General features: G+C 42.5%; 2 protein-coding genes across 2 annotated transcripts; one reads left to right on the top strand and one right to left on the bottom strand.

Moving 5' to 3' along the window:
- Nucleotides 1-408: 408 nt before the first annotated feature.
- Nucleotides 409-11,494, bottom strand: CUNH9orf43 (chromosome unknown C9orf43 homolog). Its single transcript, XM_069069589.1, has 12 exons — nt 11,263-11,494; nt 9,846-10,044; nt 9,603-9,747; nt 7,572-7,659; nt 6,033-6,157; nt 5,276-5,366; nt 4,616-4,776; nt 3,812-3,953; nt 1,933-2,014; nt 1,529-1,614; nt 1,120-1,207; nt 409-936 (listed from the first exon to the last, which is right to left on the bottom strand). The coding sequence occupies exons 1-12, from the start codon at nt 11,422-11,424 to the stop codon at nt 737-739; spliced, it is 1,569 nt and encodes a 522-aa protein (XP_068925690.1). The 5' UTR covers nt 11,425-11,494; the 3' UTR covers nt 409-736.
- Nucleotides 11,495-11,662: 168 nt separating this feature from the next.
- Nucleotides 11,663-15,293, top strand: POLE3 (DNA polymerase epsilon 3, accessory subunit). The gene is made up of 4 exons (XM_069069590.1): nt 11,663-11,904; nt 11,999-12,084; nt 13,329-13,447; nt 13,681-15,293. Exons 1-4 carry the CDS (start codon nt 11,839-11,841, stop codon nt 13,848-13,850), a joined length of 441 nt encoding a protein of 146 aa, XP_068925691.1. The 5' UTR covers nt 11,663-11,838; the 3' UTR covers nt 13,851-15,293.
- Nucleotides 15,294-15,709: the final 416 nt, after the last annotated feature.

The following is a 15,709-nucleotide window of genomic DNA, read 5'->3' as shown; positions in this document are numbered from 1 at the left end:
ACAATCACACAGCTAGTGTCAAAAGTAAGATTTGAACTCCTGTCTTCCCAACTCTAGTTCAATGCTCTTTCTATTCTATCATGATACTATCTAGTATCAAGAAATAGGGACCTTTAGTATTACTTGACAATGATCCCACTCCCACTAGGGAGCATGTCCAGAAGATTAGTGGGGAAGTTACCCTGGTGGACAAGCTCAAAAATCAAATCCCCACTCTGTGCTCCCTACTTGTGAAACATTCTAAATCTCCAACAAGGAAAGCAGGAGTGACTTTACTCAACTCCGAAGGATTTATGTGGAAGAGAAAAAAAGAAATAAAATGGTATTTCTACAGGAAACATTTTACTTATACTCCTATTTGTCTCCCACTCCCACGCCAAACTGCTCCACCACCAGGACACGTGAATCTTCTGACCAAAAGATGGCTATTTTAATCATTTAAGTCAGAACCACTGGAGAACAACAATCCAGATTTGATTTACACAACCTTCCTAGGCTTAGAGAAGCCTATTCTCAATTCCCTGTCCTTTTCTTAACATTCGGCCACCTACCAGAAACAAGTGGAAGGAAAAGAAGGTAAGTAGTCACAGCACAGGACCGCATAAGGGCTCCAGAGAAAAGAGAAACTAACTCCTTTCCCCACAGGAAAGTGGAGGAGTCAATGTGATCCCAAGAGGTCTGGCTACTCCTTTGGATGGAGCTGACAAGCATGACTGACATCTTCAATATCCTAGTCTCACTCTCGGCTAGATGGTGGGGCAGGTGGCACCTCCTCTTGCTCAGGAGAAGCCTGAGGCATCTGTAAGAGCTCTGGAGGTTCCTCCTTCAACTTCTTTTCTTCAACAGCCATGGGGCCCTCAGTAGTTTCCTCTGGCTCCACTTTCTGAGCTTCAAGCTCCGGCAGCTGTGTCTTATCCATAATGGCTGACACAGTACCTGAAAGAAAGATCAAGCCTCCACTGGCACTTTTTGTCTTTTCCTAAATCCCCATAAGCAGGAGAGGGGCAGGAAAGGAAGGGCAGCGCACAGGGTTCAGGGAAATTCCACCTGCAGGAGGGAGGCCCCATGCTAGTACCCCACCCTCTGCCACTTACAGTCTCATCCCAACCAGCCACTTACTGTCTTTTTGAGGCAGGAAGTTGCCATTGATGGAAACATGATTTAAGTCCAAAAGCTCCCTGCTTTTCTTTGATTCCTCTTTGAGCTCCTGAAATCCATATGATTCAATGAGTCGATAATGTGTGTGATTGTGTGTCTGTATGTGATATGAAAATGAGAGAGAAAAGAAACCTAAAAGACTCCTGGATACTAAAATGACTTCTCAAATCAACTCAGCATCTAAGATGACAGGAGACGCTTAGAGACTGGAGCATCTTATCATGCTGTGCTCACTCCATGATTCAATATCCTGAGTACTTAAGAATATCCACCTTCACTTGATACTCTGGCTGTCTGGAACAAGGACAGAAGCTTGGTAGAGACACCTAGGAACCATCCTTGTCCCTAGGACACCTTCCCTGGCACTCACCTTCTCTGAAGTCTGTTGTATCTCGCTCTTTGGAGGGCTTGGCTTTCTCTCAGCTTTGTCAATTTTCTGCTCTGGCATCTTGACACCTAAAGAGAAGAAAGTCAAACTACTCTTCTTCTGTCAGCTTTTGTTTCATCCCTAAGCCCCCATTTTGCCCCTGGGCTTCCCTCCCCTCAGTGCAGAACATAACCAAGATGGCAGCCTGATAGAGGGTAGCAGGGAGTCCTATTCAAAACTCATCATGACTATTCATGGAAGACTATTAACCTTCCCTGCCCAGCCCCCCTCCCCCCATCTATACTACAGGACAGGGACCAGGACAATGTATGGGAAGTGACTCCGGACAATTCTGCAGGGCCAAAGTGACCCATCCCTACATCTGAGGGCAGCCCCTCTAGCTCTACCTTTTCTCTTCAGTCTTGGAGTTGTTTTGACCACTCTGGAATGTAATTCTGTTATATTTGCTGGATATCTCAATACTGGACTCTGAAGAAACGTAAGAAAAGCTCCAATTTGAATGAGAATTTTGGCTTCAATCCTTATACCTTATACTTATAATTCAATCCTTACATCCTCTTCCCAAATCATTTCCTTTAAGAAACATGTACTGAGGGGCAGCTAGGTAGTACAATGAATAGAGCACAGCCCTGGACTCAGGATCTGGCCTGGAGTTCAAATCTGGCCTCAGACACTTGACACACTTACTAGCTGTGTGACCTTGGGCAAATCACTTAACCCCAAATGCCTTGCATTCCCCCCTCCAAAATTAAAAAAAAAAAGGAAATGAAAAGAAACATGTACTGAGGCTCTAGGACCCATACTTCAATACCATATGGTGCTCCCCTGTACAAACACAGAATTTAATCCTGCTGTGCCATAGGAAACAAGTTTTAGGGAAATGTCCAATCTGATGATGAGTAAGCCTCTCCAAACTTCACCAGGACCAACCATATTGGTCCTCAGTAAAAAAGACATCCAGCTGTCATATAGCCCAAAGCCAAAACCTTTCTAGCCTGGTAGTACCTGCCAGAATTTGACTAGATTCTAGAACCCAGAGTCACCTCCTCACCAGTATGAGACCTCAGAGGAGAACTGTGCACTGCACTGTACTACTGGTGTTATTATGGAAGAGTGGCAGAAAATATGCAGAAGAAATACAAGACATTGTCCCTACTGTGAAGGAATACAATCATAGAGTAAGAACTTTTTAGTTGCTTTTCTCAAGACTCCCACCTAGAATTTTGTTGATTCACTTTTCCTTCTTCTTCTATATCATTCCACCATGGAGAAGTTAAACTTTGGAGGAGGGGAAAGGGTGCTAGTTATACCTTTTCCTTATCTGAGATCAGTGACATTTAAATATCACTCACCTTACAGGTCATTCCTCTTACCCCCTCTCAGAAGTCCTTAGTTACTATTGGTGCCTTGGACTGAAAGTGCATAGCCTAAAATTATAGCAGCTTAGGTGAGGGCCATCTCCCACATACTCCTTGAGTTTTCTTAATGACCCTGGCTAAACAAGTGTTCAGGATACATTCCCTGCTATTAGTAACTAGGCTACTCCAGACAGAACAGGTCCCACTCACTGCCATGAGTAAGAGAACTTAAGGAGCTTCCCAGTCTCAGGAGTAAGATGCCCCCTTGCTAGTCAGAATGGTACAACACAAAAGAGCTGGGCTGGGAGTTATGGCTCTAGTCTAAGTTAAGGCACTAACTAGCTGTGTGCCTCTAACCAAATAACTTCTCTCTGGGCTGTAGTTCCCTTCCCTTTAAATGAAGAATTTGTGATATGTAATCTATAAAGTCTCTTTGAGCTCAAAGAGTCTAAATCTTTAGTAGTAGTAAGTGTTAAATGCTGTAAGAAAGGCAGGAAACTGTGTAACAATGAACACTTGAAAAACTTCAGGCAAAAAAAAAAGGAAAATTCTATTAAAATTCTAATGTCAGAGAATGAGGGCAGCTACAACATTATAGATTTTCCATGCTACAATGACAAGAAAAACTGCTATCTGCTCTCAAGTTATATACAAGGCACATGACATGCAACCAAGAGCATGACTCCTAAACTTCTAAGTCATTTTATGTGCGTGTTTTGTCTACAAAACTGGATTCCAAGCTTCTTCAGGACAAACACCTTACAAGGACTCTGAACACTGCAGATCATCAACAAACACTTACAGCCTGTTTAAAAAGCATATAGCCGTCCTCCTCTGTTAGCACTCCCCCAAGTAGATAGCTCCCAAGACCAGCCCTGACAATAAGGTTGGCAGTCTTTGCTCTTACCTGAAGGCTTATTCTGTGCACAGCCAGAATCATCTTGGTCTTAGATGATGTAAATAGATGCCCCTTCTGGAAAAGGGTCTCTTCACTTATTCTGTCCAGTTGGTCCATTCTTGAAATTGTTTTCTCTTCATCAGACAAAGGACTAAGGGGAAAACAGATAACAGAGAGTAAACAGTAGTTCTATTCTGAAAGAATATGAATAAGGGGTCGAAAATGGCTAAAGGGTCAGTGAAATTTCCCTATCTAGACCATGAAAGAGGTCTGCACAAATTAGTGCTCTGTCTGCAAAACCATCTAGAGATACTTATCTAGAGATACAACTGCCCATCTGTGCCCAGTTGAGAACCTAAGGCAAAAGTAGAAACAGATTAGGAGGGGATGTGCATTATATTTATCCTTCTTGACTCAGAAAGAAGTAGGTTCATCTTTTGGTCTTAACAGAGAAGAGGAAGGAGGAGGAGGAGAAAAGAAGGAAGATGGGTTGGGGGAGGAGGAAGGAAGGAAGAAGAGGAAGGTAAGAAGGAGTGGGAGGGAAGAGGAAAGAGGAAGAGGAGAATAACTCAACATTTATGTCATGCTTTAGGGCTTGCAAAGTGCTTTACATACATTATCTCATTCAATTCTGCCAATAATCACATGAGGTAGGTGCAATTGTTATGCTCATTTTACAGAGAAAAAACAAAGGCCAGACAGAGGCTGTGATCCTATGGTCAAACCGCTAATAACTGTCAGAAGGAGGATTCAAACCCAAGTCTTGACTGCAAGTGCATCATTACACCATGCTATGCTCTAAGGAATGCTCACCTCATTAATGAACGCTTGGGGAATGTGCAGCCCCAGGAAGACAAGGATTCCAGATATGAAAGTGGGGTGACTGGAGATGGTGGAGGCACCCTTAGCCATCGATGCTTCAACTGGGTAGAACAGGGCTGCCCACCAGTAGGGACTTCTGTTGATTTCTTTTTCTTGAAGAGAAACAAATAGTGAAAACAACCTCATTTTCCTATCACCTAGGGTTCATACTTCTTCCAATCAACATACTAGCTTTATAACACTAATCCTAACTTGTCCCTTACTTCCTTCCAAGCACAATTCCTTCTTTATTTTGCACAACTTCTCACTTCCCATACAACATCGTTCTTGTCCCATTTGCCTTTCAAAAGGTCCCTGATACCACTCTGGTAGCCAGCTAACCCTATGTCATCTCCCCTGGCACTCAGTTAAGGGTGTCTCCTCTAGAAAGATCTATCAAGAAAGCTTTTCTACCCAAATGGATAAACGTAAGTACATAAGGGAAGAGACTTTTGGAATGGAGAGAAGTTTGGAGACTACAACTAGAGGATGTCTCCTGGATGCTTTCCTTAACTAGGAGCTGAGGAAAACTGGCAGGAAAAAAAAAATCTGAACTAATAGAGCAAAAGCATCAACACTTTGATCAGTGAGACTAAACAAAGAGTTTACAACCTTCTGAGCTGCTCTCTTGCTGCTCCACTCCTGGCATGGCGTAATTTTGCTGATCTTCAAGGGTACAAACGATTTTTTATCTGGGCTCAGACTAAGTAAATGAAAGCATGAAGAGGCCTATGAATTAGAAGCTGTCCAGGGACTTCTCTACTACCCACTCCCAGACACCTTCAATACAAGAAACAATGATTAGTCAGAAAATGATGAGGCCTCCTCCATAATGCTAGTTGAGAATGGTGTCAATTTCTTTCTCTCACATCAGCTATCCAAGTGAGCTGAATTCAATACTAAGGTCTTCAAAAAAGCTGCTAAGTAAAAGTATGTGTCAAAGTAACAGGGTCTGGTCTGTTGGGTCACTTCTTCACTGTTTAGCTTGATCAGAGCTTGAGATCCCCAACAGACACCAGAGTTATCATTTTCCTGTTTCAGGTGTGGAGGTCAACAAGTCCTTTTACTCTCTGCTACATGGAACTCTTGCACACTTTGTATGGTACAAAAGTACTATTCAGGAGTTGTTCTATGCAAGTACAATTAGGTTTTAGGGTTGAGGTGAAAAGCCTAAGAAAGGATATGCCTAAAGGAAGTAGAGCTTTGATTATTCCTGACAAGTGTGGGGGGGAAGGGGAAAGGGAGAGGGCAATTCTAATTTCTGTTCTAAAAAAATCTTAACCAGAGAGAAATCTAGAGGTAGAAATTCTCTAAGAGTTTCATACAAGTATAAGATCTAAGGAATCCCAAGGCTAGGAACAGTGCTTACTCTGTCCTATGTTTCTGGTCAGGTTTCTTAGGTATCACTTGTTTATTTGGGATCCATACCATAACCAAATTCCTACCATCCAAACATTTTGGAAGATGTGTTGCATTCAAATTCAGCACTGGGAGCTATAACAAAAAAAAGAAAAGATATGAGCAATTTGCCCTCTGGTCTTATAAGGCCCAGGTACTCAGCTGCAAATATGTATCCAAATGGCGCAGGAGTAAGTTAGGGAGCAGCTGACATTTATAAAGTGTTTTATGGTTTATAGAGCAACATATATGTATATATGCACATATCATAAATAAATATATATTCATTAGAACCTTATAACATATGCATATGTATGTATGTGTGTGTGTGTGTGTATATATATCTGATTAGAACCTCACAACAAATCTATGATGTAGACAAAGCATTATCATTTTTATAGATTAGAAAACTGAGGTTACATAACTCGATATAGGTTACATCCAAATTAAGTGATGGATCCAGGATTTAAAATGAGGTCTAAATCTCATGGTCCATTAAGTGAATAATACTTCTCCCTTACAGTGTCTAACACCAAATACTGTTTTGTTCAACATACTTACACATCTGAGTCAGTTTCTGTGGACAAGATTATCTGCTCCCTTCCATGAACACCAATTATAGTGCCCATCCTTCCCAGGAGCAGGGATTGAGACAGCTCTAGAGCTGGGCAGACAATTAGGAAAGCAAATGCGATGTACCTTTCTATGTTCTCTTTGTAGCCTGTCCACCACTCCTGGGATCTGACACCCTATTTCACTTCACCATATGCCCCTATGTTGTGTGTGTGTATGTGTGTGTCTAATGCACGTATATGTGTGTGCATGTATGGGTATATATGTGTGTATACATACATATGTATACACACATATATATGTACTATAGTATCCTATTGGATACTATCCTAAAGAAGCTATAAGTCCTTTTGTTTGACTATACAATTGGAGAGGCATTTCCATTTTCTTGCTCCCAAACCATCAAGTCCTCTATCAGCACATGGCAACTGCCCTGGGACTTATTTAACAATAATTTAACAATTTCTATATATATAGGTCTTCTTATCAATGATCTCCCCAAATTGATTCTGTATACTTCAGGGGTTAGGGCTTTCTCTCGTCATAAAACAAGAGACATTACCCACAAATGTTGTTCAGTTGTTTCAGTCATAATTAACTCTTCATGAACCCATTTGGAGTTTTCTTGGCAAAGATACTGGAGTAATTTGCCATTTCTTTCTCCAGCTCATTTCACAGATGAGGAAACTGAGGCAAACAGGGTTAAGCGACTTGCCCTGGATCCCACAGCTAGTTAAGTATACAAATTTGAACTCAGGAAAATGAGTTTTCCTGACTTCTGGTCCAACACTCTATGCACTATGGCGCCACCTAGCAACCCACACAAGAATATAGGATGTTAAATAAAGGCAACACATTTTATTCCGTGCTATGCAGCTCAGCTGGAGGGACATACTATATATACTACATCTGTGGATTATTTTTCTTTGTGACTTACTTTGGCAGGTTTTTGAGGCTTCTGGTAAAAACCCTGATCACGAAAACCTCTCAGAGATCTGAGCCCTAATAAATGTGGTTCTTCCAAACTGAAACAGAGACATAAAAGTTATTAAAGAAAGTGAGGAAGATAAAGGCTAGATAAAGGAAGATCTTGGAAGAACCCTTCCTCGTGCTTATAGCAGTAACACTTCTACATAAAACCTCACTGTTTCCCTTTTTAATCTCTGCTTCCTAATCCAGTGACAAAGAAATGCAATGTGATCAACAGACAGGTGTGGGTGTGGAATATTTAAAATACCTCCCTCATAGGTTTGACATAAAGGGCTTTGTAAGTCTCAAAGCAATAAATAAATATAATTTTTAATTGTAGCTGTTAAAAAGGATAGGAAACAAGATGAGAAGTCTAGAAGGACATGCCAAGTGGTATAAACATTATAATTGAAGGCACCAAGGTGAAAATCAGAATTGAGTGATCAGAGAACAATAGGTAGACTAGCTGAGTTAAAGGATAAGGTTCAGGCAGGAAAAGAGTGGAAGATAAAATGTAGATGGAGGGAAGAGCCTGGAATAACAAACCTAAGTCTTGGTTTTATTCTATAAGCAATAAAAAGGCTGTGAATATTTTTGAGTTGGGGGGAAGACAAGCTAATTAGTGTTTTAAGAAAATCAATCTGATCTAGGTGTACAAGATGGACTACAAAAAAGAGGCAGAGACCAGTTAAGAAGTTATTGCCAGGGGCTGCTAGGTGGTGCAATGAATAGAGCACCGGCCCTGGAGTCAGGAGGACCTGAATTCAAATCCAGCCTCAGAAACTTAACACAAAACTAGTCATGTGACCTTGGGCAAATCACTTAACCCCAATTGCCCTGCCTTCCCTCTTCCAAAAAGCAAAAAAAGAAAGGAAGGAAAAAAGGAAGGAAGGAAGGAAGGAAGGAAGGAAGGAAGGAAGGAAGGAAGGAAGGAAGGAAGGAAGGAAGGAAGGAAGGAAGGAAAGAGGGAAGGAAGGAGGGAACGAAGGAAGGAGGGAACGAAGGAAGGGAGGAAGGAAGGAGGGAGAGAGGGAGGGAAGGAAGGAAGGAAAGGAAGGAAGGAAGGAAGGAAGGAAGGAAGGAAGGAAGGAAGGAAGGAAGGAAGGAAGGAAGGAGAGAGGGAGGGAAGGAAGGAAGGAAGGAAGGAAGGAAGGAAGGAAGGAAGGAAGAAAAGGGATTAACTCACAAAAAAAAAAAAGTTATTGCCACAGTCTAGGCATGAGTTGGTACCCTGTAGGGCTGAACTAATATAGCAGCTACAGAAATGGAAAGCAAGGGATAGATAAGACATACATTAATATAGTTGAACTGACAAGATTGGCTTAATGTAGCATTTCCCTGTCAACTCTGCACTATAGCTTCAGTCCAAGAGAAAAGTGTGAATGAATGCTAACCACATGTCTACCTTCACACAGTGGGAGAAGCAGTGTCCCATTCTTTTCTCCAAAGCTCAAGTCTTAGAGAACCTGAAACTGCCCTTATCCTTTCCTCAATGTTACCCTATCCACCAGGCACCACTGTACAGGAAAAACTAATCACTATAAAGTATATTAAAGGGCCCAACACACCTGTACTTTGACTCCAAAGAGATCTACTTTCAAGTATTTATTGTGCACCTACTTAACTATGTGCCAGTTACTAAGATACAAACAAGAAAGCAAAAACTACCTGTCTCCCAGAGCTTACAATATAGTTTCAAGCATAACATGATTAATCCAAGAAATTAACATCTTGAAAATTCTTAATCTATTTGCAGCAATTGTCCAGATACACTTCAGTTAAGCATTTCTACTGGAACCCGAAAAGGGAATATTTCTTTCCCTTGTCTCAATATCAACTCACCACTTTATTTCAATAGTGAGAAATAACTCTTTCTTCCCATGGCAGGCCCACTGTGACAAGGCAATTGTTCCTTAACCTAGCATATCAAATTCTGGGGCATAGCTCTAAAAAATAACCACCTGGATACATGGTTTCTGGTGTTTTGATGATGATTCACCTGCATGGTAAATCCGAATCAAATTTAGAGTCTCCAGTCAAAGAAGAAGGATGCTTGAAGAGTGGGACTGAATCAGTGATTCTCTTGGCCAAAATGGAAGAATCAGGTAAAGATATGTCTATTACCTTTAGAGTTGGCAGTTCATCTAGAAATGCAGAGCAGAATAAAAACCAGTCATAAAGGAGTCAAACATACCAAGTATATGAGTCTTAGGACAAATATGAAAGGGCCTTGTCAGTTCACCTTCACTTTTCTTAGGAGCTCTGGAAATTGGTTGAAGAATTCGAGGATGGCCCCTCTGAAGCCTTCGGACTGTTTCCCAACATTGTGGGTGCTGGCACACAAGTTGTGGGCAGGTGGTCTCATCCAGTTGACTGACATCTGGCAAGCTGGTACTTATCACAGATTTATAACAGAAACCAACCTCAAGATCATTAGCCATCTAGGGAAACAAGAATTAAATAAACTAGGGAATATTACAGTATCGATAGTTATATCTGCATGGCAACATGTAGCATATATCTTGATTTGATAGTGAATACCTGCCACCTCAAAAAAGATGCATTAGAATGGAGACCAAAGGGGTTGATAATTTAGAAAACTTTAGTGGAAATTAAAGAGAAGTGTCAACTCCCTACTGTAAACAGCCACTAAACTAATACAATACTGATACAGTAGCAAATAAGCAAGGTGTAGTGAAAAGCACACTGATTTTGAGTCAGAAGACTCAAAGTTTGAAAGATTCTGCTATTTATTAATTCTGTGACCTTGGACAAATAATTTCTCCTCTTTCCACCTCCTTTCCTCACATGTAAAATGAAGGGGTCAAAGGGTGATCTATAAATTCCCTTCTGATTCTAAATCCTAATATATCATTATTTTGCATTTATATGGTGTTCTATTTTTCAACATACATGTATGTTGAATAAAATATGTATTATTTTATTTTTCCTCACAACATGAGTTTGTTAGTATACTATCTAATAAATAAAAGTGGGTGCTACTAATAACTGTGTATTACTCAAAACATCTAAAAAAGTAAATGTCTCCAATGGAAAGTTTCTGAAGCCAAAGAAAGCAGAAGCCTCGTCCTGAGATTCTTATAAGAAAGGAGCAAAATCTGGAAGTCAAACAAAGATAAAACGGATTCAAGAATTTTGGGAAGATCAGAGAAAAGGAGAGCAGCAAAGAAGGGCAAGGAACAAATAGAAAGGAGGCTTAAGAGTCACTACCACCAGGATTCAAATCCTGCCTCCAACACACGGAGGCTGCAGGGCAGAAATCACAGTTCTGCACTGGGAGAGGAGGTTCCTCACCGGGAGCTCCCTACACCAATGAAATCACAGGTATGGTCCCGAAAAGGCCAGTGGGACAGGTCACAGTGAAACGCACAGAAGACAGACTGGAGTAAGAAGTGCAGGGCATGAGGGGCATGGGGTGCTATGGAGGGGTGGGGATGAAAGCAGAGGAGAGGATGAGGGAGTTCAGGGCAGGCTTCAAAGGAGCACGGGGCGCGGGCAGGGCACAGGAGAGGGGGGATGGCACAGGGCTGGGACAGGGCTGCGGGGGGAGTGAGCAGAGCGCGGTAAGGATCACGCGCGGCATAGGGAGGAACAGAACCGCGGGGAGGCAGGTCGGGGCAGGTCACGAAGGCAGAGACCGGGAATCGGGACTTGAGGGTCAGGATGAAGCAACACCCTAGGGTCAGCGAGCACCGCCAAGAGCGAAGGTTGGCGGGGAGACGTGGAGGACGCCCCGCAAGGGGGCACGCGGCAGCGCGTCTCAGAGGGGATCCCTGCCCCCGCCCGACTGAGACATACATGTTAACTCAGACTACACTACGTCTGCGCGACACTGAGGATTAAAGGAGTCTCTAGGCAACCGCGCGCTGCACCCTGGGGGACCACCGGGAAGGGCGGGGCTTTTAGGTTTCCCGGCCGGGCCAAGCGGGCCTTGGATTGGCCGAAATCCATCGGGGGAAGTCGCGAGGCGTGAGCGCACGAGGCCGGCTGCGCTCCCCGAGAGCGTGGAACGCGCTGGGGCGGGGAGGTGGGTGTACGAACGGAAGCCCAGGCAGGACACGCGGTCGGGGGCGGGAAGTACGGACGCCCGAGCGGCTCCCTGGGTGAGAACCGCGGCCGGCGTAGGTCCGGGGCGCAACTACCGCCCTGTCTCGGAGGCCGGCGGCAGCGGCGTTGTTGCGGCTCTCCCGGGGGAGACGAGGAGCGAGGTGGCCATGGCGGAACGGCCAGAGGACCTGAACCTTCCCAACGCCGTCATCACCAGGATCATCAAGGAGGCGGTGAGCGGAATCGGGCCGGGGCCGGGGCCGGGGCCGGGGCTGGAGCCGGAGCCGGGGCGCCCCCCACTAAACCCGGTGCCGTCTCCTCTTGCAGCTCCCCGACGGCGTCAACATATCCAAAGAGGCCCGGAGTGCCATCTCTCGGGCTGCCAGCGTGTTCGTGCTGTACGCCACGTCCTGGTGAGAGGCTCGGGGCCCAGGAGATCCCCGGGCGGGTCGCTCGTCAGAGCCCAGCGGGGCTGCTTGCCCTTCCTTACCCGGGGCTGCCGGACCTCTCCTGCCCGCAGCCCCCGTACCCTGGTGCCCGCAGTGCACCTCCTCTAAATCCTCAGCTCTCCTCAAGACTCGCCACCTCCTCCAAGAAGCTTTCCCTAGTTACCCCTTATCAGTTTGCTTTTTGTAATTGATGTATTTGTTCGCATTTAATATTTCCACTATAGAAACGTAAGCTCTGAGCCCTGGGACAGTTTTCTGTTGGATTTTGTATCCCCAAAAGCTGCTTGGCTTATACACGGGGAGAGGACCGGAAACCAGGAAGATCTGGGGTCAGATCCAGCTTCTGACCCTTAACTTAGCAGTGTGACTCTTGACAAGTCACTTAATCTCTCCCAGTGCCCTAGACAGCTCTCTAAAACAAGTTTCAGAGAAGGGGTGGACTTTCTTTCTAGAGGAAGTTTTCCTCAACTTAGAGTACCCTGTACCAATGAAATCATAATAGGTCCAGTGACAACCTCTCAAGCACCTAGCTCAGTCTTAGACATTTCACTTAAATGTTGGTTAACTTGAGCTTGGAGATAATCAAGTACAGCTTCCTCATTCTTAGTGATGAAAAGATTCCCAAACCAATTAACAGAATTTGGACTTGAACCCAGCTCTGTTCCTCCTTCCGCTATGCCATGCTGCCACCCCCAGTCCTCCGTAGGAGCAGAATATAGCTCTCAAGTTTACTGTATTAGAAATTTAAGTGTTGTAGTATTGTGAAAATAGTGTTGACCTCATGGACCCTCTAAATTGATTTAGGGAAGAACCACTAGTCTGATCTCAAAGGTCAGCTTCTCTTTAGGCTTCAGTTTATATTTTTTTATTAGTAAAATAAGGAGTTGAAAAGATGATCAGTAATAATAAGAGCAAACATTTATGATATGCTCCCTACAACATCCTCTTTGAAGTAGGTAGCCCTTAAAGCTCCACATGGCTTCAGACTGCTGTACCTGGTATCTTTCACACTTTATTTCCTTCCTTTACCAGACTAGAGTAATTGTGAGTTATAATTACAGGTTAAAATTTGAGGGTACAGGTATTCTCCCTAGATGTGGGCTTGGTCAGGCAATCAGATTTGCGTATACATTCCACGTTAATTGTCTTTAAATGTCTTAAAATAGAAGTTGGCTAAGATAATTCATCTCTCTTTTTTTTTTCCTAAGTGCAAACAACTTTGCAATGAAAGGAAAACGGAAGACTCTAAATGCTGGTGATGTGCTATCAGCAATGGAAGAGATGGAATTTCAACGATTCATTTCCCCTTTGAAAGAAGCACTAGATGGTAACAATTCCTGCATTTTGTTGGGCTGGTTGACATAACTCCTTCATAAAGTGATGGTCATGTGATTTAACCAGATGGACTGAATGTAGTATTGAGTATTGAATGTGTCTTCATTTGAACCTGTCTCTGATCCCATAGCCTCTTTACTTTTGAAATGAAATAAGCTGTCAGAATGAGATCATTTGGTTCTGTTCATTTAGCTTGCCTTATGGTAGCTTTCTTCTATTTTGTAGCATATAGGCGTGAACAGAAAGGTAAGAAGGAAGCTTCAGAACAGAAAAAGAAGGATAAAGACAAAAGAATAGATTCTGAGGAGCAAGACAAAAGCAGGGAAGAAGATAATGATGAGGATGATGAAAGAATGGAAGAGGAAGAGCAGAATGATGAAGAAGTTGACAATTGAGCTTACTTGGAGTTCAACACTGTTGTCTCTATCAGTTTGACAGAATTCCATGGCCTTTTCCTCCATTTGCTAAGAATGCTTATATATGAGGACCTGAGAATACTTCTTGAACAATTCCCAAACCAGAGTTTTTCTGAATGAGATCTTTCCGATTTCATTTTATATAATCCATAAATTGTGACCTTTTGACAAGGTAGGTTATGAACTTCCATTTAATCAAATTTTTATGGGAAAAAATGTAGAAAATTCATATATTTCACTTCTGTTTTATGACCCAAATTTCATACTATCTATTATTTAGGGGCTGTAGAGACAGCTTAAAATTGGAGAGGTCTGAACTCTGAGCATGAGTAGCCTGTGATAAATTGAGTTATAGCTCATTGAAAGAGTAGTCGAGGCACTCTGGATTTGGGGGACAACCAAAAAGTCTGGGGTAAAGAATGCAACTCTCATCCCTTTAAAAGTCACTTTCAGCAAGGTTCTGCTTTCTTTGGTTTGTAATCTCTTCCTGAGTCTTCCCTTCACCTAGTCTCTTGCTGAGTTTGGAGCTTGGTCCCTATTTGCCACACCCTACTTAGCACTTTGTATATGTTTTGAAGTTGGCACTTCACTCTATTAGTGGAGTGTTGGGTCTAATGTAAAGTAGGTATTTCACCTCAGACTTCACTCCCCCTTCCCCTGTCTACTGAACCAAAGTTTGAAACAGACTTTTTTGTATACGTAGTCCTTTTATTTTTGGTTTTGTAGTGAACCTCACAGGTGTCTCATCATTTTAGTGCTTGTCTTTTTTATTTAACAAATGACAAACTCCAAAATTTATTGCCTCTAGGTACTACGCAAGTCACTGTCTCCAGACTGTTCTTTGCTTTGCTAACTTGTGGCCAACTTAATTTAAGAAATGTAAGGTTTTCTTCCAGTCCCAGAGTATTGACTCTTGTCTTTTAAAGACAACTTGATAGAATAACTGTTAAGTAAATATAATAATGTTTAGGAATATAATTCTAGTAAAACACCTTTCTAAAGTGGTTTCCATGGGGCCTTCATCTTTTGTTAGGCTCCCCTTCCATTCATTCCCAAGTACTTTGTTTTCAAGTTAAGTGGTTATTTTTGAAAGTTGGAAGCTCCTAGAAGAACTTTGTCCCCATGGCAAAAAAAACCCATAAAACTGTTCAGCTAAAGGGGGCTCCCACAGTGACCACATTCAGGCCCCCTGTTAAGAACTACCTTGAGAATTGAGAGTAAAGGTTCTTGCCAACTTCACCACCTAGTCAGCCTTAATTTTTTTTGGTCTATGGAGTATGACCGCTGAACATATGTAGTCTGTTATATTTACTCATTAATGGATTACAGGGACAAGTTTGTTGATAAATGAGGGAAGAATCTCATTTTATTCTACATTTGGGGGAAGGTTTGTATAAATAAAGAATGTTGTTAAAATTGTTACCTTTGGCTGTTCTGCTTCTGTTCATGGAGATTCTTTGGAAAGAACTGACCTCTTCATTGAGTCTTCCATATTTTATAATGTGGGAACCATAGAAAATGAGTTTTGCAGCACCCCGGATGGCCAGCAGGTGTTCCTCAAGTACCAGAAGTAACTTGGCAGTTCTCTTCATGACACTGCTTTCATTGATTAAATATTTTCAAATCTTGAAAATTATTTAAAATTATTACCTCAAGATTTTCCCACAATCATTCAGCCTTGTTAATTCTTCTTTCACAATATGTTCTTTGCTTTTTGGATCATATCATGAATGAATATTTGTTGAATGTTGAAAGAACTTGGAGGAAGGAAGGATTGTGTTGTGCCTAACCATGAAAAGAATAAAAGGGAGGTAAAGATAGGATTGCTGATCTTTTTT

Source organism: Petaurus breviceps, unplaced genomic scaffold (assembly GCF_028583685.1).
Source record: "Petaurus breviceps papuanus isolate PSGF00001 unplaced genomic scaffold, PetGlider_PUasm1.0 90779, whole genome shotgun sequence".
NCBI classification, from domain to species: Eukaryota; Metazoa; Chordata; class Mammalia; order Diprotodontia; family Petauridae; genus Petaurus; species Petaurus breviceps.
The sequence above is the reverse complement of the archived record's forward strand: the minus strand, read 5'-3'. Positions and strand labels throughout refer to the sequence as shown.